The sequence below is a fragment of the Physeter macrocephalus genome, chromosome 3 (assembly GCF_002837175.3).
Source record: "Physeter macrocephalus isolate SW-GA chromosome 3, ASM283717v5, whole genome shotgun sequence".
NCBI classification, from domain to species: domain Eukaryota; kingdom Metazoa; phylum Chordata; class Mammalia; order Artiodactyla; family Physeteridae; genus Physeter; species Physeter macrocephalus.
This window is the reverse complement of record NC_041216.1, coordinates 1,080,286-1,102,357: the sequence shown is the minus strand read 5'-3', so window position 1 is coordinate 1,102,357 and position 22,072 is coordinate 1,080,286. Positions and strand designations below refer to the sequence as shown.

General features: G+C 54.9%; 2 protein-coding genes across 11 annotated transcripts in view; one reads left to right on the top strand and one right to left on the bottom strand.

Annotated features, from left to right (window-relative positions):
- Positions 1-17,986, top strand: part of SZT2 (SZT2 subunit of KICSTOR complex) — a 52,889-nt gene extending 34,903 nt beyond the window's left edge. For 5 of the 8 annotated variants that reach the window (XM_028485250.2, XM_028485256.2, XM_028485264.2 and 2 more), the window contains 30 exons: positions 741-893; positions 993-1,095; positions 1,185-1,290; positions 1,377-1,488; positions 2,121-2,239; positions 2,349-2,513; positions 2,795-2,879; positions 3,043-3,207; positions 3,296-3,463; positions 3,826-3,977; positions 4,408-4,574; positions 4,670-4,767; positions 4,856-4,988; positions 5,105-5,235; positions 5,363-5,463; positions 5,537-5,713; positions 5,909-6,176; positions 6,278-6,357; positions 6,442-6,567; positions 6,693-6,892; positions 8,820-8,910; positions 9,153-9,233; positions 9,315-9,389; positions 11,644-11,857; positions 12,281-12,434; positions 12,573-12,695; positions 12,804-13,209; positions 13,341-13,457; positions 14,789-14,857; positions 15,014-15,879. In XM_028485250.2, coding sequence (XP_028341051.1) covers positions 741-893; positions 993-1,095; positions 1,185-1,290; positions 1,377-1,488; positions 2,121-2,239; positions 2,349-2,513; positions 2,795-2,879; positions 3,043-3,207; positions 3,296-3,463; positions 3,826-3,977; positions 4,408-4,574; positions 4,670-4,767; positions 4,856-4,988; positions 5,105-5,235; positions 5,363-5,463; positions 5,537-5,713; positions 5,909-6,176; positions 6,278-6,357; positions 6,442-6,567; positions 6,693-6,892; positions 8,820-8,910; positions 9,153-9,233; positions 9,315-9,389; positions 11,644-11,857; positions 12,281-12,434; positions 12,573-12,695; positions 12,804-13,209; positions 13,341-13,457; positions 14,789-14,857; positions 15,014-15,157 — 4,283 coding nt within the window. In that variant the 3' untranslated portion in view covers positions 15,158-15,879. Of the gene's footprint in view, positions 1-740; positions 894-992; positions 1,096-1,184; positions 1,291-1,376; positions 1,489-2,120; positions 2,240-2,348; positions 2,514-2,794; positions 2,880-3,042; positions 3,208-3,295; positions 3,464-3,825; positions 3,978-4,407; positions 4,575-4,669; positions 4,768-4,855; positions 4,989-5,104; positions 5,236-5,362; positions 5,464-5,536; positions 5,714-5,908; positions 6,177-6,277; positions 6,358-6,441; positions 6,568-6,692; positions 6,893-8,819; positions 8,911-9,152; positions 9,234-9,314; positions 9,390-11,643; positions 11,858-12,280; positions 12,435-12,572; positions 12,696-12,803; positions 13,210-13,340; positions 13,458-14,788; positions 14,858-15,013; positions 15,880-16,441; positions 16,576-16,626; positions 16,699-17,863 lie in introns of those variants that run through there. The other 3 variants (XR_008616564.1, XR_008616566.1, XR_008616565.1) reach the window with 3 other exon arrangements.
- On the bottom strand, positions 15,901-18,484 carry HYI (hydroxypyruvate isomerase (putative)). 3 transcript variants are annotated; one of them, XM_028485285.2, is made up of 9 exons: positions 18,247-18,484; positions 18,058-18,169; positions 17,786-17,869; positions 17,041-17,338; positions 16,722-16,800; positions 16,587-16,636; positions 16,405-16,474; positions 16,172-16,306; positions 15,901-16,055 (listed from the first exon to the last, which is right to left on the bottom strand). In XM_028485285.2, exons 1-9 carry the CDS (start codon positions 18,443-18,445, stop codon positions 15,982-15,984), a joined length of 1,101 nt encoding a protein of 366 aa, XP_028341086.1. In that variant the 5' UTR covers positions 18,446-18,484; the 3' UTR covers positions 15,901-15,981. The 3 variants fall into 3 exon arrangements, with proteins under 3 accessions (XP_028341086.1, XP_054938513.1, XP_007117520.1); XM_055082538.1 differs by having other exon boundaries at positions 16,172-16,216; XM_007117458.4 differs by lacking the exon at positions 17,786-17,869 and having other exon boundaries at positions 17,041-17,155.
- Positions 18,485-22,072: the final 3,588 nt, after the last annotated feature.

Here is a 22,072-nt window from a genome sequence, read left to right as displayed (position 1 = left end):
CATATTAGTCTCTCCATATGGTTTTGCTGAAACCCTTAGCAACCAGCATTCCATTCCAGACTCTGCAGCCTCCCAGGTGTCCTGTACGCTGCTCACATCTGACAGCAGCTTCTCTGGGAAACCAAATTGCCACCTTGACCTACCGGAAGGTTCCTCATCGACCTGGAAACCTAAAAAGGGTGGATTGAGGCCATGGGCTATGGCCATGGGCTCTTGCATAGAGCCACATTGCCCTTTGGGTTCTCTGGGATAGCTGTCCTCCAAAGCACAAGACGTAGTTTTCCCCCACTTTGCTGCACGTGTGTGTAAGCAGTCACGCCCTTTTTGTTTTAATGGGGTTATTGTTGCAACTCCCAATGAGTACACAAGTGGGGTGTATGTTGTGTACCCCGTATATGTATATGTATATGTGTGTGTATATATGTATGTATATGTTTTGACAGGCTTAGAGTGTCTTGGCGTTATCTTCAGGATTTTCTCATGCTTTGCCTTGCCTGACACCTTTTCTTAGCTCTTTCTCCACATCTCCCTGACATAGTTCTGAAAACCTTTGTGCTGTGCCTTATCTTCCTGAAAGCATGATCCTATCTTATTACCCAAAATGACCATCTATCCCCCCTGCAGAGTAATAGGCCCGAGGAGTAGGGGGAGTGAGGACAGGTAGGCCGGTTCACAGGTGAGACGTCTCTGAGGGCAGAGGACTGTGTCCCATTTCTGATCCACTGTCTCCCTTCCCCTAGATTACACTGCTGATGAGAGCTGTGGACCCCGAGGGTACCTAGCAGCCACAATGCAGTTTGTCCCTGGCCATTTCTCCTGTGACGTTGTGTGGGGAACCGTGATTCGAGTCCACTCACGCCTCAAAATGGGGCCCAGCATGGGGGTCTCTCGGGGTATGTGATTGCAATGAGAGGACAGGTAGAGTTCAGGGGGGTCGAGGTGGTGGGGGGATCTGGAGAAGGGAGTTTCCTGAACCCATGTTCCTCCCACAGCCATCCAGGCCCTGCGCTCTGTGCTCAATGCCTTCTCCGTGGTGAACCGGAAGAATATGTTTGTTTATCAGGAGCGAGCAACGAAGGCTGTGTACTATCTGCGGTATGTGGGCCCTGAGAAGATGGGCTACGGCATGGGTTAAGGTTGGCGCAGGAGGAGGTATGTCCAAAGCCCTTGCCACTCTTTCCTAGGCTCCTGGAGACATCCTGCAGTGAGCGGCCATGGGACGGCGATGCTCTGCCCCCGTCCCTAGCTCTGTCCCGAAGCCAGGAGCCCATCTACTCTGAGGAAGCCTCGGCATGTATCCCCCCACTCCCTGATGCCCCCGTGCTCCCTCATACTTTGCTCCCTGGAGCCGGGCCCTGACCAGAGTTTCCCTGCAGGGTCCTCGTTCTCCCCTGGACATGGCCTCCAGCCGCGGTTCAGATGCTGCTCGTCCTGTGGGCCAAGTGGACAGACATATCCAGCTGCTGGTGCATGGCGTAGGGCAGGCAGGTGAGGGCCATGAGGAGGGGTAGGGGAGTGACCAGATGAGGTTCCAAAGTCCTCTGGGACTTCTCTTCTTCTTATGCCAGCTCATGCTGTGCTCTGGGCTTCTCTCGAGCAGGAGCTGGTTGGGAAAGGACAGGCTCCTGGGATGTTTAGGGGTAGGACCTGTCGCTGACTGAAACGCAGCTTAGGGAAGAGGAGCTGTAAAAGTTGACACCCAGGTGTCTGTCCTGGGTGACTGTGTGGATAGATGGTGGTACCACTGGCCGGGTACTGGGGCAGGTTTGGGGTGAAGATGATGGGTTCGGTTTAGGATACGTTGAGCCTGAGGCATCCAGTAGGCAACTGGCTCATTTAATTTATTTATGGCTCAAAAGTGTGCACTAGTCTTGGGTTAAGACTGTGACATATGAGATAGTTGCTATTATTATCCCCATGGTACTGAGGGGGGCACCGAGGCTTTGAGAGGTTAGACTCACTTGTCCACGGTCACATGACGAGTAGCTTGGCAGAACCAGAACCTGGTGCTGGCCGCCTCTGGTGCATGGAAGCCTGTTTGAGTCTGGGGTTAAGGGCTGGGATGGGGGTAGCTGGATCCTCCGCCCGTGTCCCCACCTTGCCACCGTGGCTGTGTCCAGGTCCCGAGATCACAGATGAGCTGGTGCGTGTTCTGCGTAGGCGCCTGGATGAGGCCACCTTGGATGTCATCACAGTCATGCTCGTTCGGAACTGCAAGCTGACGCCGGCTGATGTGGAGGTCAGCTCCCTCCCAGGCTCCCTGCGTGGCTCCGCCGCAGCCGCAGGGACGGTCTCCGCGGGAACCTCTTCCTTCATCTCTGACTCCCCTTCCTTTCTTCTCTCTGCAGTTCATCCAGCCCCCAGGAAGTCTGCCCTCAGAGGTGCTGCATCTGGCGCTGCCACCCTCCTGCAGGCCCTGGCTTCCTGCCCTGGCCTGGTACCTGCGGCAGAATCTGCTCATCTTCCTGCACTCGCCCAAGTACACAGACAGCAATAGCCGGAACCACTTCCAGGTGAGACTGCACGCATCTCTCCCCACCCGCGTGCACCAGGCCCTCCACCCACCACACACCCTTGCTGTGTAACTGTTTGCTACAGATGCCCCCCCGCCAATGTACCTTTGCCCATGGACTTGTGTACACCCAGGCCCCCCTTCCCCGGCCTTTATTATCTATCTGTGTCTTCCTGTGCTTCTACGTGTAGCTGTCCCCCACTTCCCCTTGTGGATACCCGTTCCCTGATGGCATTTGTCCATTTGCCTGGTCTTAGTGCTCGGTGGCCGTTCTCTCCCCAGCATCCACTTCCACCACAGGGTGGCCTCCCCGACTTGGACATCTACTTGTACAACAAGCCTGGAGGACAAGGCACTGGGGGCAAAGGTACAGTGCAGGGCCTGGGCCCGTGGCACCACCAGGCATGGGAAAGCCTGTTCCTGTCCCACGGCTGAGGGCCTTTCTCAGCCTTGCAGCTGAGGGGGATTGGGTGTGGTGGGGCAGGGCCTGGAAGTCCCAGATCTGAGCTTCCCTGTGGATTTCTACCCAGGGGTCGCCTGCATCACTCTAGCTTTTGTGGATAAGGAGGGAGCCCCCATCTCACTGGCATCATGGCCCCCCTCTTCTCCGGGGCCCCCAGACCCACTGCAGGAGGAGGAATTTGAGCAGCTGACTCAAGTCACTCGCTGCCCAGTCGTGCCGGATAATTCTTCAGGTAGGGAAGCTTGGTCAGAGGAGGGGGTGTTCATTTAATGCTGTAGAAACCAGGGACACACTCAAGTGGCCCCCATTCTCTCCTCCAGCTCCAAACGGGGCCCCATGGCTTCGACTGGATGTGTGGGAAAAGGGGAACATCAGTATCGTGCAGCTGGAGGAGAAGCTCCGAGCAGCAGCTCGCCAGGCCCTGGCTGATGCCATCATGGAGCTCCAGCTACTGCCAGCTTCACTATGTACAGAGGACACAACCCCAGGTATGCAGGGTCTGGAGAACCTCACAGGTCTAGGTGCAAACGTGAGAGTCTGGGGAGACGTCTCAGACGCCCCATCTGAAATACACATTCACAATCGTCCATCACCTTCCCTGCATCAGCAAGGTGATACGCCTTGGTAGAAATGTATGCATGCTGGGCACTCACTCAAGAGAGGGGGAATATATGGTCAGGAACTCCCTTCACACAAACACACACAGCCATGCACCTTCAATTGCATATACTGCCATTCAGGAACAGGTAGACTAAGTGGCACATCACTCTCTTACCAGTCTTGGGGCTAGATTGTCTGAAATGGGGATTGATGGTCAGTGACAGGAGTCTGTAATGTCTGGTGCCCACAGGAAGTCTCAAGAGCGGGTCATTGGAAACCAAGAGCCCTGCAGGCCGAGCTAGCATCTTTCCCCCTGGCCCTGGCCCTGGCCCTGGCCCTCGCCCTGGCGAGCCTGTGACACCCCCAAGCAAAGCTGGCCGACGTAGCTTCTGGGATATGCTGGTAATGGGAGAAAGGGAGGTGGTGAAGTTGACATCTGCCTTCTTGTCTGCCTCCTGTCTCCCCTACACGCCCCTACAGGCCCTGCCCCAGATCTCCTGTTGTGTAAAACTGCTCTGTGCCTTGGATAGGAGTGTGCAGAGCGTGGCAAGTTCTCACTGACAAAGAGAGAGCCTCAGCTTGTTAAGTGCTTTCACTTCCACTTTTCCTGTCGGATCCTCACAGCCTGCACGATTGCAGCAGGCCTTTCACCAGTGAGGCAGCTGAGGCTCCAGAAAGTTGAGTAGCCTGTCCAAGGCTGCTTGGCCAGCCTCCAGGGCCTGAACCCGGGCCTCCAAATCCTCCAGGCTCTTGTTACCGTTCCATGATGCCTCTGTCCCCTGCCCCGTTCCCCTTCCCTTTAGCCCCTCCTCATTCACTGCATTGTTCCCAGAGTAAAACAGAATGTGGGGACTTGGGTTCCCCGAAAACAACTGATGACATTGTCCTGGATCGGCCAGAAGACACTCGGGGCCGGAGGCGTCACAAAACAGAGAGTGTTCGGACTCCCGGTGGGACTGAGCGGGCAGCAGGCCCAGAGTCTGGAGCCCAGAGACAAAGGTGTGTGTGTGTGAAGTCACAGGGGATGTTAGGTGCGTGTAAACACAGCCATCTTGTATGTGGGTGCAAGGTTGTTACTCCTGCTGTGTCTTCAGACGCAGGACCACACAGCTGGAGGAGGGTGAGGCGGGCACCCTGCAGCCTGTGTTTGCTCTTGTCGCTCAGCGCTGGATGGAGTTCATGGTTCAGATGGGTGAGACCCCAGCCCCCCTCCCACCCTTAAGCTCCTGCCCTGGTCCCCATGCCACAGCCCCACCGTGACTTCTGTGTCCCGGATCCAGGATGTGCCTCGGTGTCTAGGAGCTCCACTCACATGGTGTCCCGGTTCCTGCTCCCATCTGTCCTGTCTGAGTTCACCACTCTGGTCACCTCAATGGCTGGAGACACCAGTGTCCGCATCTTCGAGCAGCATTTGTGAGTTTGGGGTCTCACGGAAGCTGAGGCAGGAGAGGTGGGGGCCTGGGCCCAGGAGGAGATAACCAGGGAATGGGGCCATGGATGGTCTGCTTTCTGTCCGTCCCTCCCACTAGGGCTTCTGAGCCAGAGATCTTCAGTCCTTGTTCCCTTGGACAGCTGGGCCCAACTCCCCGCCCGGCAGCTGAGCGGCATCTGCTGCTTCTGGGAAGGAACTTCTCGCAGTGGAGGAGACCCACCCAGCAGGGTGAGGCCACGGCCTGGAGGAGGGTGGGCTCAGAGTGACCTTGGAGCCGCTGACCCCATGGGAGGCAGGGTGGGATCGAGGGGGATCGGCCCCCAGACCCTCATTTTGCCCCTCCCTGACCCCGTAGCCGCCAAAGCCGTACAGCGCTTCGAGCCAGGAGGCGACGGGAGCTTGGGGCGAAATGCTCCCCGGCAGAGGTTCTTGTTGCTGGAGGTCATGGACAAGAAGGTAGACGTGGGGCCAGGGGCTGGCTGGGAGGAGGGGCTCCATGATCCCACTGACGCTGAGCCCTGACTTCCAGCTGCAGCTGCTGACCTACAATTGGGCTCCAGACCTGGGGGCGGCCCTGGGCCGAGCACTGGTTCGCCTCGTGCAGTGGCAGAACGCCCGCGCCCATCTCATCTTCTGCCTCCTCAGCCAGAAGCTTGGGCTCTTCCACCACTACGGCCAGTTGGACTTCCCAGTGCGCGATGAAAAGGTGCCTGCTGCTCAGGTTCCCTCCTCTCCTGAGTGGTCAGCTAAAGGAAGTAGCAGTTCGGGAACAGGAGAGGGGACAGGCTGAGGGCAGGGGCAGTGGGGAGGGAGAGTCTGAGAGAGGAGGCCACGGGGGCGGTGGGAGAGGAGGTCTGAGGGCAAAGGCCATGGACCCATTATGAGGCTCCGTCTCTCTTAGGAGCCAAACCCATTCCTGCTGCCGACCATGGAAGCAGAGACCCTCATCCGGAGTGCAAGTCCCCCTCTGAGCCGCGAGCAGGGAAGGCTGAGTGGGTCCTCTCGGGGTGGGGGCCCCCTTCCCCTGGACACATTCCCCTTCGATGAGGCCTTAAGGGATATCACGGCCACCCGCCCCAGCTCCTCCCTCGGCCCTGTGCCCAGACCGCCCGATCCTGTCACCTACCATGGACAACAGTTCCTGGAGATCAAGATGGCAGAGCGCAGAGGTGAGGGCGTTGAGCCGGGCAGCGGGCAGGCAATCTGTGGAGTCTGGCAGGGCGAGGGGTGGCCACTCCTGGGGTCCGCTACTAATGCCTCCAACCCCCAGAACTGGAGCGCCAGATGAAGATGGAGAACCTGTTTGTAACGTGGCAGCAGCGCTCTGCCCCAGCCAGCATGCCCATCAGTGTGAGTGGCCAACCTGCATCCTCTGGGAGCATCCCATGACCCTGCCCTGGCCACCGCCCCGGTGCTCACTGCCCATTTCCCCAGGCCGGGGAGCTGGAGACCCTGAAACAGTCGTCCCGCCTGGTGCATTACTGTGCGACGGCCCTGCTCTTCGACCCCGCAGCCTGGCTGCATGGGCCCCCGGAGACCTCTGGGCCCCCGGAGGGGCAGGTGAGGCTCCAGACTCTGGATTTCTCCTGTGGGACCTCCCTTTATCCAACGGGGACCTCCATTCCTCCACCCCTGCTAGGGTGGTTGACGGTGGGTAGAGCCTTTCTTAATCTCCACTCCCACAGCGGCGCCACCGCCCTGAGTCAGGGTCTGGGAGCCGAGAGGCCTCTGCCAGCTGCGACTCCTCAGATGGACCTCCATCGGGCGCCCGGGAGGAGCCTTGGCTGAAGGAGCTGAGCTTGGCTTTCCTGCAGCAGTACGTGCAGTATCTGCAGAGCATGGGCTTTGTGCTGGTGCCGCTGCGGCCCCCCTCGCCCGCCCGCAGGTGAGCGCGTCTCGTCTCCCCACCCTCCTCTCCTCCTCCACAGCAGGTGAGGCCCCACACACCCTTCCTCTTGGGTCCTATTTGGGTAATTTGGGCCTTGCATACATCCATCTCATCAGGCCCGCACACACACGTGAGGATCTGGGACACCTATCTGCAGCCCTCAAGCACATTCCGTAAGCCTCACACATCTCGTGGAACTCACGGCCACGTTCATACACAAACTGGGTACATTTTCACAGAGCTGCTTGCCCACGTGTGTCTTCTGTGCTTTCACGCTGGTGTCCATCCACACACACCAATCCTGTACAAGCTCTTGGACCTGGGTCTTAATGATTGTTGTCCTGATCACCTCCTGACCTCTCCAGAGATTTACATGGTTCCTGGCCCAGGAAGTTGTTTTCTCACCATGTTTTTTTGTGTGTTTTTTGTTTTGTTTTTTTCTCACCAAGGACCCCTGCAATGGGCCTACTCGCATCTCTGTCCTCTGGCCTGTTCTTGGTCATGTTCACTCAGTGGCCAGTAGTGAGAGGTCTGAGTCCTGGGAAGTAGTAGACAGCCCCTCTGGCAACACCTTCCATCTCCCCAGAACGCAGTGAAAACTCTGCAACCACCCTTCCCATCCTGTGTCAAGTCTCAAATTCCCATTTCTGTGGCCCGTGCCCTATGCCCCTCTCATCGTCTGAGCCTCCAGATTTTATGTTCCCAGCTCCTTCCCAGTGGCTGCATGGGAAAATGTCTGTTCGTGTTATGCCATTGCTTTCATGTATCCAGATGTGTGAGTTTGTTTTCTCCCTCCTCTGCTTTCAGTTTGATACTTTTTCAAACTAGTAAATATAAGTTGTACTTCCTTACTCAAGACGCCCTCTTGGCCCAGAAAGCCAATTCCAACTCCTTAGCATTTTTGTAACCAGCTCTCTACCTCCCAGGCCTCCCTCTCTTTTCCAGACCTTAGGAAGAGAGGACAGGCCTGCGCCTCTGGGACATTTCATTCAGCGCCCCTCTCATTTCTCAGTGACAGACCCCAGGAGGAGCTCTCTGCTCATTGCCCTCCGCAGCCAGTTCCCAGCTGTAGAGATTTCTCTGGAGTTCACATCCTTCCCATTCAGTTATGTTCTTCCCAGAAATCAGAATTCCCTTTTAAAACCAAAGATACTAGGATTAAAAATATGTTTCTAGAGGAAAATTTAAAGTCAGGCCTTCCTTCCTCTCCAGTCTCTAACCATCACCAATTACTAGTTAGGTCTGGTCCCTATTTCCTTGAGGATTAAGTGGGACGTTTCTCGCCAGAGGCTTTGAACCCCCAGCAGGAGTTCCAGTGGTTTATAGCTCCTGAGTATGAGTGGGTCCCACTGGCCCTTTCTACTTTGTCCTCATTCACAGTATTTCCCTTTTCCCTTTGCCTCTGAGTTGAGAAATGAAGAACAGCAGACCTGTGGAACACTGAAAATGCCCTTCCCAGGTCAAAAGAGAACCCCTTTTCCCTCTCAGGGGAACGTCCCTAACCAGGGCATCAAGCATCTGCTTGCGCTTTCCCCATGAAATCTTAGACAGACATCACCCTCTCCCCTCCCTTGCTGTCCACAGTAAGCAGGTGTCTCCATCTGCTCATAGGTGTCTTCCCCCAATCACAGCAGCCTCTGCGGCTCTACTCTCACCCTCTCACTGGAAGAGAGGGGCCTGGTCTCCACCTCCCCCCTTAGAGCAGCAGCTGCTGTGGAGAGAGCCCCGCCCCACAATCGAGCCCTGGACTCCTGGCCTAGCCTTGCCACTTACCCACCGTGGGACCCCAGGCAGGTTCTTCCCTTCTCTGGGCCTGTCTCCTCTCCTGCAGAACGATTCCACGTGAAATGGGTTCTGGGTCAGAGCCGTAACCCTTCACCCCACTGGCCTGCCTCACCCCCTTGTCCCTCTTCCTTTTCTGCAGCACCAGCCGGCTGCGGGCCATGGCTATCCTTGGAACAGAAGGTCGGGGCTCCTTCTCCTGCCCGAAAGCCAAGACTGAAGGGAGCCCCAAGGTAACACGTCGTCGTGTTCCTTCCCCAAGAGTGAAATCAGTGATACCTCAGACACCAGCATCACTGAGCCTGAATTATTTGCCCAAGGCCTAAAGCCAGGGGCTCTGGGTGATGACTGAGGTCATTGATCCCAGCCTGACACCATTAAAGTCACTGACCCAGGGGACTTTTTCCCCGATGGTCCCAGGCTGGTGAGCCCCCCTGCCCTTGCCCCTGAACCCCAGTCTTTTTCCTTTCTGCAGAGCACTGGCTCTCCAGTCACCACGTACCACCTGCAGCGGGCACTGCCCGGGGGCATCATCCTCATGGAGCTGGCTTTCCAGGTGAGCAGGAGGAGCGCTGCTGGCGAGAGCCAGGCCCACCTCTCTCTTGCCCTCCTGACCTCATCTTCATCCTCTCTCCAGGGCTGTTACTTTTGTGTCAAACAGTTTGCCCTGGAATGTTCCCGAATCCCCATGGGGCAAGCTGTCAACTCCCAGGTATGTGATGGGGACGGAGGGCCGTGGGGTCTCAGGTGTAGTCAGTGCAGCCCCAGTGACCATCTGGTGCTGCAGGCGTCTGGGCCATTCCAGTGCTGTGACCGCCTCGGGCACCAGTCTTACTCTGTGGTAGTCCAGAGCTGTATTCAGCCATGGCACCGGGGGCAGAAGGCAGTGCAGCACAGTGGCCAGTCTGGCCCTGTGATCATTCTGGCACTGATGGGTAGACAGTGAGGACATTTGAGCAGAGCGGGTAATCTGACACATGGGTTGGTCGGCGCCATGGGCACTCCTGGCCTAATCTAGGGCTGGGGACAACCTGGCACTGTCCATATAGTCACTAACACTTAGAATGTGGACTAGAGTCCCCACACAGCACAGCGCCCCCCCCCACTCAGTTGTTATTTCTGTCCCTGTCTGACTGCCTGAAGGTAGGGCTTTTGCACCCCATGAGGTTCTGAGCATTCAAGAGGGCTCAGAACGAATGAGTCGGGACTGAGTGTGGCCAGAGACCCGAAGCCCTCCAGGCTTGAGTGAGTTCGGCCCCTTCGTTGTTAGGCTTCTGCCTTCCTTGTGCCTCAAGTTGAGTTTCTGAGAGATCAGAGTCTGACTGGGTGCGGTCTGTCGCCCTCCAGTACAGATGGCACAAACTCTTCCCCTATCTGGACAGCTCAGATCCAGCCCACAGGTGGTTGCCTTTGACTTGGGTGTGGATGTCTGGTCTAGTCATCACAGGATAGTGAGATCCAGGAAAGCTTGGTGACTTTAGTGCAGGAACCTACCTGGGCCAGGGCACAGAAGGGAGATTGGACAGGCAGGTACTCTTTCACACTTTGCTGTAGTATTGGCGGGAAGGACCCACCCCATTATTCTCTTGAGCTTCCTGAAGTCCTGGCTGCCCTGCCCCCTGATCTCCATCCAGTTTGGCTCTCTTTGCACCTACATATCTAATCTCTAACCTTATTTAGATTTCTAAGTTGCTTTATTATGGCTATTACGTATTTATTAACTGCTTAGTATACATGCTAAGGGAAGAGGAGAATTTTACTCCTACTGTACAGATAAGGAAACAGAGGTTCACGGAGGTTAAGGGATGTGCCCCATGGCACACAGCTAGTTGCTGGCAGTACTCGGGTTGCAAGCTGGGTCTCTGACTCTGAGGCTCATCCTTGGTTACTGCCGTTTATCACACAGCTCTAAATTTATGAGGACCTTTCCTTTATCTCCATGGTAGATGAGGAAACTGAAGCAGAGAGGTTGTGACTTACCCAAGGTCATGCAGCTACTCTGACTGCTAGGCAACACTGCTGCTTCTACAGTCATTGATTTCCTTTCCTGTTAATTTTTATGCCCAGTGCCCCCAAGGGCACGGTCAGGTAGATTCTGCCATTCTAGCATCACCTATCCAACTGTTAACACACTCTTCAGTAACGCTGGCTTACACCAAGAGAAGCACCAGCTCTGTGTCTCTGCCCTCCTTTCTTCCTCCATCAATGGTTCGTTCGTTCATTCATTCACAGATGAATTAGAGGAGGCCAGCCCTGGACTAGCCTTGGCAGGATGTCCCAGATGAAGCTTTACAAATGAGTGGGAGTTAGCCAGCTTTGGGGATCAGGGGGAGCAGCATTCAGGCAAAGAGAACGGCAGGTACGAAAGTGTAGAGAAAATATGTAGTCTACTTCGGAAGAGCAAGTAATTTGATGAGAAGATAAAGCTTGAGAGATGGGAAGCGACCAGGAAAACCTTTCTAATAGTAAGTAATTACACACCTGGCCTACCCTGACCACCCTGTTTAAAACCACACCTGCTTTATTTACTGCTTGATTTTCCATAACCATCTACTAACGTGCTATTTACTCTGCCTAACGTTTATTGTCTTATCTCCCCACTACTAGACTGTAAGCTCCTTGAGGGTAGGGGTTTGTATCCCCAGCAACTAGAACAGTACCAGGTAGGCACGTGGTAGGCATCGACAAGTATTTGTTGCATGAGTGAACTTGTGCCAGGCTTGAGTGGAGACTGGGATACAGAGTAAAAAGGTTCATGTCTCAAAATGGTCAGTTCATATAAACAGAGTTACAACACTGTATAATGTAACGAGGAGGGCTTCTCATAGAAGCGTTTCTGGCAGAGGGGCCCACGGCGACGGGGTGAATCTTGAGCTGCCGTTTCCCAGGCAAGAGGAGGGAAGTGAGATGTGCGGGCAGCCTGCCACCGTTTCCTGACCTGGTCCCCGCCCCCCTCACCTCCCCAGCTGTCCATGCTGTTCACGGAGGAGTGTGACAAGGTGCGGGACCTGATGCATGTGCACTCATTTAGCTACGACTTCCACCTGCGCCTCGTGCACCAGCACGTGCTGGGCGCCCACCTGGTGCTGCGGCACGGCTACCACCTCACCACATTCCTGCGACACTTCCTGGCCCACCACCCTGATGGGCCCCACTTCGGCCGCAATCACATTTACCAAGGTCGGTGCCCAGGGGCAAGCCAGTGAACCCGAAAAAGAACAGGCCGCCAGGTGTCTCAAGCCAGGGCCGGGGGGACCACTTCCGGGGGCCAGACCTTATCTCTGCCTCTCCTGTCCTATATGGTCAAGTCGCCTCGTGTCACCTGGACCCTGTCCCCATGTTTCTGTCATAAGTTCTTCCCAGTCTGTTTTCATAGCAAGTTTGGTTTAATTTTCATAGCAGGCAAAGTTTAGATCCTGTGTCGTGTGTACCCTGCCCCCTGTGTGTCCTGAGCCACTTCTGTCCCATCTCCATGTCCCTCAGGAGCTCCCCAGATAGAATCGGCCTGCCTGCCAATCAGAGCCTCAGGGATTCCCATCCTCGGGCTCCAGCAGATGACTGTGTCTGTCCCAGACCCAGTGTCTCCTGTAACTCGCCCCTCAGGGACCCTGGAGCTCCCCACTCCACTCATTGCTGCCCACCAGCTGTACAACTACGTGGCCGACCATGCCAGCTCCTACCACATGAAGCCACTGCGGATGGCCCGGCCAGGAGGCCCAGAACATAACGAGTACGCCCTGGTGTCGGCGTGGCACAGGTAAGGCGGGAGGGGATGCCTGGAGTCGGAGTCGGGGCCATCCTTGCCGTGGGGGACCCGTGTTTTCTTGGGCAGAAGGGGTGGGTTTGGCTTCATCAGAACCTCAGGCTTGACGTCTCCCCAACCCCCACCGCACAGCTCTGGCTCCTACCTGGACTCTGAGGGACTTCGTCACCAGGACGACTTCGATGTGTCTTTGCTTGTTTGTCACTGTGCCGCACCCTTTGAGGAGCAAGGAGAGGCCGAGCGGCACGTTCTGCGGTCAGCAGATCCCCTGCCTTGAACTTGCCCATTGCCCAGCCGCTCCCTGCTGTTTCCCTGTGTCTCTCCTGCTGTGACCGTCACACTCCTGCCCCCTCCCCACCCTAGGCTGCAGTTCTTCGTGGTGCTCACCAGCCAACGAGAGCTCTTCCCCAGACTCACTGCTGACATGCGCCGGTTCCGGAAGCCGCCCAGACTGCCCCCTGAGCCAGAGGCTCCTGGGAGCTCAGCCGGTAGCCCTGGGGAGGCCTCAGGGGTTGGTCTGGCCCCTGGACCGGCTCCCCTCTTCCCCCCACTGGCTGCGGAGGTGGGCGTGGCACGGGCACGGCTGGCTCAGCTGGTACGGCTGGCTGGAGGGCACTGCCGTCGGGACACCCTTTGGAAGCGCCTCTTCTTGCTGGAACCACCAGGACCTGATCGGCTGCGACTAGGGGGGCGCCTGGCCCTGGCCGAGCTGGAGGAGCTCCTAGAAGCAGTCCATGCCAAATCCATTGGGGACATCGACCCCCAGCTGGTAAGCAGCTGTGGGTTCCAGAAGGGGCTGGGATGGATGCTAGGAATTCCACTGGCAGCCAGGGTGGAGGTTGCAAGGGTCTCAGAGGTGGTTCTGGAACAGCAGATCCATGCCTGTGGACCTTCCCCTAGGATTGCTTCCTGTCTATGACTGTCTCCTGGTACCAGAGCCTGATCAAGGTTCTCCTAAGCCGCTTTCCCCAGAGCTGTCGCCATTTCCAGAGCCCAGACTTGGGAACTCAGTACCTGGTAAGTCTCCTTGTGACCTTCCTCTGAAAGGGGAGACACAGCAGAAATCCTCATCAGAGAGATGACAGGGTCCCCCTCAAAGAACCCCAGTCTGACTAAACAGGGAGGCTGAGATGGAGTGACCACACCGGTAGATGGATGTAAAACCCTTCAAGCACCAAGCCACAGCATGTGATTCACTGAGAATAACCTAGAGCTGTGCCCTCAGGGCTCACGAAAAGCACAAACCTTGGCTAGAGAGCCTGAGGGCCAAGCTCTGGAACCTTGTGAGGGGTTGCTCTTGGAGGTTCCAGTCCCAGAAAGGACTTCCTGGGCTTTCAGCCTTTTTACCAAAGTGTGGTCCTCACACCAGCAGCGTCAGCACCAGCTGGGAGCTGACCGAAGTGCAGACTCTCAGACCCCACCCCAGACCTGCTGGCTCAGAGCCTGCCTTTCAGCCAGATCCGCAGGTGATTGGTGTGCACAGTAGAGGTTGACAGGTTGCTGGGAAGGACAGGTAGAGAGGAGAGCTATGGCAGTGGGCACAAGCCTGGGGATTGAGAGCCTAAAGGATGGCCCCAACGAGAGCAGCGGTCAGGAGAGGAGACATTCAAGAGAAGATTTCAAAAGAAAAGGTACTTGGTCTGTGGTAAGGGGTCCTGCGGCATAGTGCTTGTGGGGAAGACTAGTTTCAAGGTGTGACAAAGCATCACCCAGAGAAGCCAAGGTTAGTTAGGGTAAGGCTGCGGTAGTGCAGGTGGGTGTGAGCAGATGGGGATGCTCCTGTGGGTGGCGGGAACGCTGAAGCAGGAGTGGGTTTGGGGGAAGGGTGAAGAATTGAATCTGAGGCCCAGGAGGACCTTCGAGGACCACAGTCTAGAAGGTATATGGGCATCGGGGATTGGAGCTCAGGAGAGAGATGTAGGCAGCACTTATACAAACAGGTGGTGACTGAAGCTGGGCATAGAAGAAACTGCCCAGGGAGAGATCACAAAGCTGAGCACCAGGGACAGGCATCAGGGAGGCCAGAGACACGAAACCCAGGAGGAAAGGAGGGCTCATGTCAAGGGGAGAGAACCCTCCTTTGCTGATGGGCTTCAGTGTGTCAGCTTATGCAGGGCCTTCCAGTCAAGTACCGCTCGCTCATTCTGATGAGGCTGGACAGGCTAACCGGGAGCCAGTGAGGATGAGGACCGAGGTTGGGCTTGGAGGAGGTCCTGGGTGACCGTACAGTGTAGGTGGGGTCAGGTGTGGTGATGGAAGCAGGCCTTCCTCAGACTGGTCCCACTTTCAGGATGCCTTCAAGGAGGGTCTGTGCCTCACTCCGCATCTCATTTTGTCTTTTGCTGCAGGTTGTGCTGAATCAGAAGTTCACTGACTGTTTTGTGCTAGTGTTTCTGGATTCCCACTTGGGAAAGACGGTGAGAACGGGAGGGGGCGGTGAGGGGCTTTGTGTCAGCCTAGTGGGAGGGCTGTACCCCAGATGCTCCATCCCAGAGCCTGCTGAGGTTGGGGAGCCCTGCTCCCTGGGCTCAGCCTGCCCTCCTCTCACCACCCCCGCCCCATGTTCCCCACAGTCTCTGACAGTGGTTTTCCGAGAGCCCTTCCCGGTACAGCCCCAGGACAGCGAGAGCCCCCCTGCCCAGCTGGTCTCTACTTACCACCACCTGGAGTCCGTCATCAACACAGCCTGCTTCACCCTCTGGACCCGCCTCCTCTGAGGGATGGACCACTGAATGTCCTCGAATTATGGCTCTGTAGGATTGCCCACTTGCAGCAGAACTGACCAGCCCTTCTGGGCCCCCGGGCAAGACTGGACACTGAGGGATGCCAAAGGTTGTGTGAATGTGTCTTGGGGATCTGGTAGCAGGAGCTGCCCTCCCTAAACACTCGCTGCCACTGACCAGCCCAGGGATCCAGAAGGTCCGGTCACCTCCCTGAGGTGCCCATGCCATCTCAGGTCCCTGGGCCCTTCCAGAAGGAGACTCCTCCTCCCTGCTCACTTGGTGGAGTCTGGGAATTCTTCACATCAGGTGGCACGTAGACCCCTTAGAGTTCCTCTGCCTGAATCCTGCCTCCGAGTCTTGGCTTGCTGTCAGCCACCCGCCTCCCCCACCCCCATCTTGAGCCCTGTGGTCTTCACTTCCCACTGGGACATCATTGCTGGACAATTGCCACTGAGATAAGACACGACACCTGGGTTCCAATCCCGGCTCTGCCTTTGAAGCATCTGTGACCACGGGTGAGTCCCTTTGCTCTCGGACCCTTGGTTTCTCATCTGTACGGGAGGTGGTGAGCTCGAAAGCTCTCCCATCTCCACAGCAACACTGGCACAGACTGGAGGACTTGAACGTGAGCTGTATGTCCCTTCTCTGCAGGAAGGAAGTGACCCAAAGAAACTGAAAAGTTAGGCACTGTGTGTCCCTCCCCCTCCCCCTCCAATAACATACACACACGGAAACCTTCAGCAGATTGTCTTTAATTCAGAGGAAACTCGGGATGTGCAGCTCACCATCCCAGAGGTGTGTGGTTGGAGCGCAGGACCTCACTGGCCAGCCTGTGGGCAGCCCCGCTTATCCCAGTACGAACGTAGCCAACTCAAGCCCTCTACCGTGTCTCCTGAGGGGAGAGGGACCCGAGGCATCTCAACCCACGAGCAGGAAAACAGCCCCTGCCCGCCTGTCCCTCCAGAGCCCCTTCCCCAGGGCCAGGCCTGGAGCTCAGCCCACCCTCACCTCGAGGCTGGTACTCGCAGCCCACAAAGCCTTTGTAGCCTTCATCTTCCAGCAGTTGGAACAGATAGGGGAAGTTCAGCTCTCCAGGGCTGCTGGGTTCCCCCCGGCCCGGGACCTGTGCCACCTGCACGTGCCCTGGGGGCAGATGTGGGCAGATGGGGGGGGTAGAAAGAGTGGGAGGACAGAGGAAGCAGCATGGCAGACTAGGAAGGAGCCAAGAAAGGGGCCCTCACCAACGAAGGGCAGGAACTCCCGGATGTTCCCTGTCAGGTTCCCGTCCATGATCTGCCAGTGGAATATGTCCTGGAGCAGAGATTCCGACAGTCACAGACCCTGCAGGCCACACCATTCTGCCTGGATTTGGAGAACGCAGGCCCATGGGCCCTCTGAGAAGCAATCCCTCTCTCCCACTTACCATCTGTAACTGGAGGTTGGGTCTTCCAACTTTCTCTAAGATGGCTGCCGCTGGAGAGAAACCGGGGAGGGGGCCATGAGACTCAAGGAGGGCGCAAGAATCAAGGGACAGGAGGAGACACGGCTGGGGTCCTACCCTGCTGGGGCGTATCCAGGAAGTACCGGGGGTCCGTGATGCGGGTGTTGATGGGCTCCAGCAGCCCCACAAGGTTCTCCTAGCACCAGGCGGGATCCGTGAGTAGAGCTCTCCCTGAGGTTTGTACCCCCCCGCCAGTCAGTCACCGATCAAGCCCATCACCAATCCCTCTGGCCTGGACCGGCGCCCAGCCTTGTGCCTCACTGCTCTCCCCACTGTGCATCCCCTCCACACACACACGCACACGCACACGCACACGCACACACACACACACACATTCGTGAAGCATATGTGTCTGTATGTGTTTTCACCGTCTCACCTGAGCCAAAACCCCAGCTGCGTGCCTCAGGTTCTCCAGAAAAACTGTCTCCATTTCACCCCTGACTGCTGCTCGATCAGCCCCCTGGGGCACTCGGCCAGCCATCAGGTGAATCCTGTGGGGAAAATGGGCCTGGAGGGGGCTGTGGAGTCCATCCTCAAAGCGTGAGTCTTCACTCCCTCGCCCCCTGGGTGCACCTCTTCCAGCTGCTCTCCGATCATGCCGGCTTCCCATCTCCCCAGGTCTCTCAGCCCCTCCTGTACTTCCAAATTCTTTTCCATGCCCCTTCTCCTCATGCCTACAAACGTGATTAAGTCTCACCTTCAAAAAATTACTTTGACCCTTACCCTTCTCAGGAATTCCACGCTGCTTGTCACTCCTCCTTGCATCTGTTTCTTAGCTTCCCATCTGTTTTCTGCACACACACACTCCTCCACCCCCTTAATAAGCCCTTGTTGCCAGTTCCTTCTCAGCCTGGTTGGTCTGTGCAGGATTTGACATTTATGAGATCAGCCCCACTTTGAGTCCCCCTCACTTCACCACCTGATCCTTCTCAGCCACCTCCAAAGCAGACAGGTTACATTTCCAGCCTCGTAAACTCTGCAGAACACACCAAGCCCCTCTTGCCTTTGGCCCCTGCATCCTTGACTGGAATGCTCCTTACCTCAAGCAAGTGCCCACTGGAGACCCACTACTTACTACCTGTAAGAAGCTTTCTCTGATCCCAGACAGAGTTACTGCCTACCTGCTCCCACAGCCTCCTTGAACTGACCTGTCCTCAGATGGATCACTCCGTTTGTTTTCTGTGCTATCTATCTTCCAGGTCAGACTGAGTTGAGCAAGAAAGAGTTGCAAAGTGAGAGTGACACACAACAGATGAAATACAGGAGGCAATTTACAAGGGACCCGGACGGAAGGGGCGAAGAAGGGCCAGTGCGCTCGGACCCCTGCGTCTCTCAAGCCCCGGCGGCCTGTTCTTTCGTGGGTCGTGGGGGCGGGGGATTGGAGAGAGGATACCTGGGACAGCCCAGAGCCTTGGCGTACAGCACAGCCTGCTCCAGCCCATCTCGGAAGGCCGCCTGCCTCCCGGGAACGGCCCCCAGCCCCATCTCCCCTTTCTCTCGGTCTCCTGCGGAGAAAATGGGCCTCAGTTCCCGGCTCGCGATCCCGGCTCGCCCCGCCCGGGCCCGGGCCCCCACGGCGCACCCGGGGGCGTGTTGATCAGCACGAGCTGTAGCCCCACTTCCTGCGCCGCGCGCGCCAGCGCCTCCGGCGGCTCCCCGTACGGCCAGCCGACCTCGGCCGCCTCGAAACCCGAACTGCCCGCGGCCCGGAGCCGCGCGGGGAGGCCGGGGAGCTCGGGGAACAGCCACGACACGTTGGCCGAGAAGCGCAGCGGAGCCATGGCCGGCCGGCAGCGCGCGTGGGGTAGAGTCTGTGCAGCCGGAAGGCGGCAGCCGCGGGCGGGGCCGGGGAGGGGAGGGGACTGAGGACCCACGCGGGGGGCGTGGCGGGCGCCGAGGCGGCGGAGGAGCCCGGCCCCGCCGGGTGGGGGCGCGCTGGCGCCGCGACCTGGGTGCCGGCTCTCTCCGCCTGGGAAAGCCGTGCGTCGTAAAAACCGCTGACTGGCCAGAAAAGTGCACTTTCCCTGACTGGAGAGGGCGGCGCGGGCCCAGTTAACGTGAAGGAGCGTGGACGCTAACAAACGCTTCGTGTTTTCCTTCATTATAACCAGAGTACCTGTTCATTATGGAGCATTTGAAAGTGTGTGCCGCACCACTCACCCGTTAACTTTCCCGTACAGAGCAAAAACTAAACACGTGCAGTCTTTTCTTAGAAAACCCTGATCATAGTGTATATGCGATTTTATGGCATATTATTTCGTGAGCATTTCCCGTGAAAACCTTGAATTAGCTGCTCACTGTTCCGCACCTGGACAGCCCAGAATTGATCATGCTACTCTGTTGATGGTCATTAGGGATTTCAACGTGTGTGTGCGCGTGCGCTATAAAAGCACTTTAATGCACTTCTTGGTCCCATCTCCGAACCGTTTTCTTAGGTTCCTTTTGTAGGAACAAAGTACGAAGTCCTTTAAAAGGAAAACTGCCCCCACCCCTGGACTCCGCACTGAGCGGCTATGGGCGGGCTGTCCCCTCTCAGCCCCGGCTGATTGGACCACGGAAAGACATCTGATCCAAGGGCAGCCAATCCATAGAATAGCCCAAGACCCTTGATTTGTCCATTTTGGAAAGATAGTCTGGCCAATCAGGTTCCCTCTTGGAGGGTTCAAACAAGGAAATACTGAGAGCCAAGTAGGAGGTGGGTTTGCCAGAAGATGACTGTGGCTGTAGAAACTAAATAAGCAGGAATCAGGTGGTAAAGAAAAGCTAGAGCGGGGGGTGGGGGGGGGGTGGGAAACTGAGCACTATGAGTAGGGGTGGCACGTTGAGATACCGCTGCTGCAGAGTTCTCAGGACTGGCCAAACCCACGGCAGCTCCCAGGTCTACGCTTCCCAAGGCCAGGATGTTTAGACTTTCCCGGGTTTCTGTGTCTGTAGCCTCTTAATGTTTCTTCAGATCATTCGAATGAGTTTATCAATATTTCAGCCACACTAAACCAACTGAATGGGCAGATTCCAAGTTGGGTGAAAAAATAGGAGCATGCTTAATTAAGTTCTTGACGACTGTGCTAAATGGCTTTTCAAAAATATTGTCCGTTTACACTTGGACAATACATTCATAGACGTTATCTTGATCTGCTTCCTGTACTAGCTTTGACAAAAAGCAGCTTGAAGTGCAACATCAGGAGCAGCCAGCGTCCACTGTCTTCCTGTCACTGCTCTCCGGCATCCCAAGTCAGGCTCACCCAGACACCTGGGGTCCAGGCTCAACTCAGAGCTAATCCAAGTGCCTGGCAGGTACTGTTTCTTCAGCTCTGCCTCCAAGCACGGATTGCCACCAGCTATGGCTGGTCATGTGATTTCTTGCCCCCATGCAGCTGGCAGTATACTTGGAACTCAGACTCCTCCTGGAACGTGTTTCTTGGGTACTGACCAATCAGGATGTGACCTCACTAAGTTTAACATTTTAATCAATCCCAACTTCAGCGTGTTTATGATCCATTGTTGGCAATACAGAGTAACATCTAAGGTAAGTAATCCCTTATTAACACTTCACTGTAAATCTCTGAGTATGCAAATTCTATTTAAGACTTTCAAAGCACCACCATCTGCTGGGGTCTGTACCAGAAACAAAATTTGTCCAGCCTCCAATGGTTCCACTCCTTTTTCGCTTATATTACCTGTAGGGCAGCAGAGATGATGTATAAACTAGATGTGCATGGCTCACTTTTCTCCTTAATTCCCTTACAACCACCTTTACATAATGTATCAAAATATATACAAGAGAGGTACAATGCCCATGACAATTATTTTCTTTAGTCACCATTTGTCTATATCTTAACCCACTTTGCAACATAAGCATTACACTAAGTTATTACAAATCTTGATTCTTTGCATTTAACTTTTAATCAAAGAACTTGTACAGGCATGATGATCAGTTAAGATAACAACAGCTTGTAAATAATTACATGGATAATGGCTGACACTTGCACGTAGAGTTCAGAGTCGCATTTGACCACTGGATTGCACTTGCCAATGTCGTAAAAAATATTACAACTAATATGTGAAATGCAAATCAAAACCTCAGTGAAATTTCATTTTATACTTTCCAGATTGGGGGGAAAAAATCCTTATAAGTCAGACAGTAGCAAGTATTGGAAGGGATCTGGAACAACTGCAACATTTATTCACTGCTGATAGGAGTATAAATCACTACAACCACTTTGGAAAATAATTTGGCATTATTTCTTAAAACTGAACATTCATATACCTTTGATCCAGCGGTTCCTTGCCCAGGTTTATCTCTGGAGAACCTTGTGCACGAGTGTACCAGGAAATAATTTAGTGATGTTCATAGCATCACTATTTATGTAGCAAAAATAAGGAATTAACTCAAATGTCCATTGATACATGTATAGATGTGTTGTTGTATAGTCCTACAGTGTTGTTTATAAAAGTGAAGAAAAAGCTGGTGACTCAAATGGTAAAATTGAGTTTGCTCCTGGATTAGAGTAACATATGAAGAGCTTAGTGACGCTTGGGTCGAATTGAAAGCATCAGTATGAACACATAGAATGGATAAATCTCAGAAACATAATCGTAAGTGAAAGAAGCAAATCACAGAGAAATATATACAGTATGATTCCATTTACATGAAGTCAAAAGCAGGGAAGACCAAACAATATCTTGTGTAGGGCTACAAACATCTGTGGTAAAACTATAAAGAAGAGCAAGTGATAGTGACCACAAAATTCAGGATGATAGTGACCTCTGGAGTGGGAGGGAAGGGAGTGGCATTGGAGACTTCAAGAGTAATGGTTGTCCCCTTTCGCTGGTGTGGTGTGATCACACATCTTTGTTTTATCACTACTCTTTATATCTTACATATATTTTATAAATATCATTTTGTATCTGTTTCATATTTAATAAGAACAAAATTTTAAAACTTTCTGTATGCATTATTACCACCTGTTAGCACATTTTCTATTAACATCCTCATTGTAGTATCATGAGAATCTCAAGGTTTTTCTACAGACTCAGCTTGTTTGTATTAGACTAGAATTACTACTTTTTGGATTCAGTGTGTCACTGCTCAAGCTAGTGGTCTTTGATTGTATTACCTGCTCAGAACCTATGCTAGGCAGCCTGTGAAATGGTCCCCAGTGATCTCCACATTCTGTTCTCCATGCCCCCTCTGCTTGAATATGGGCTGGACCTCTAGATTCACTTCAAACAAATAGAATACAGCAAACATGGTCCAATGTCACCTCAGAGATTAGGTTACAAAAAGGCTTTGGCTTGTGTCTTGGGTGCCCTCTCTCACTCTTTCACGCACTTGCTCTGAGGAAAACCAGCTGCCGTATTGTGAGCTGCCCTATGGAAAGAGCTATGTCAAGGGGCTGATGCAGCCT

Excerpts from the sequence above, each read along its gene's own strand:
- HYI (XM_028485285.2), bottom strand. The coding sequence starts at position 18,445 with ATGGCTCCGCTGCGCTTCTCGGCCAACGTGTCGTGGCTGTTCCCCGAG. Across the intron at positions 18,170-18,246 it reads GCTGATCAACACGCCCCCGG|GAGACCGAGAGAAAGGGGAG; the intron begins GTGCGCCGTGGG and ends TTTTCTCCGCAG. Across the intron at positions 16,307-16,404 it reads GGAGTTCCTGCCCTTCGTTG|GGCACGTGCAGGTGGCACAG; the intron begins GTGAGGGCCCCT and ends ATCTGCCCCCAG.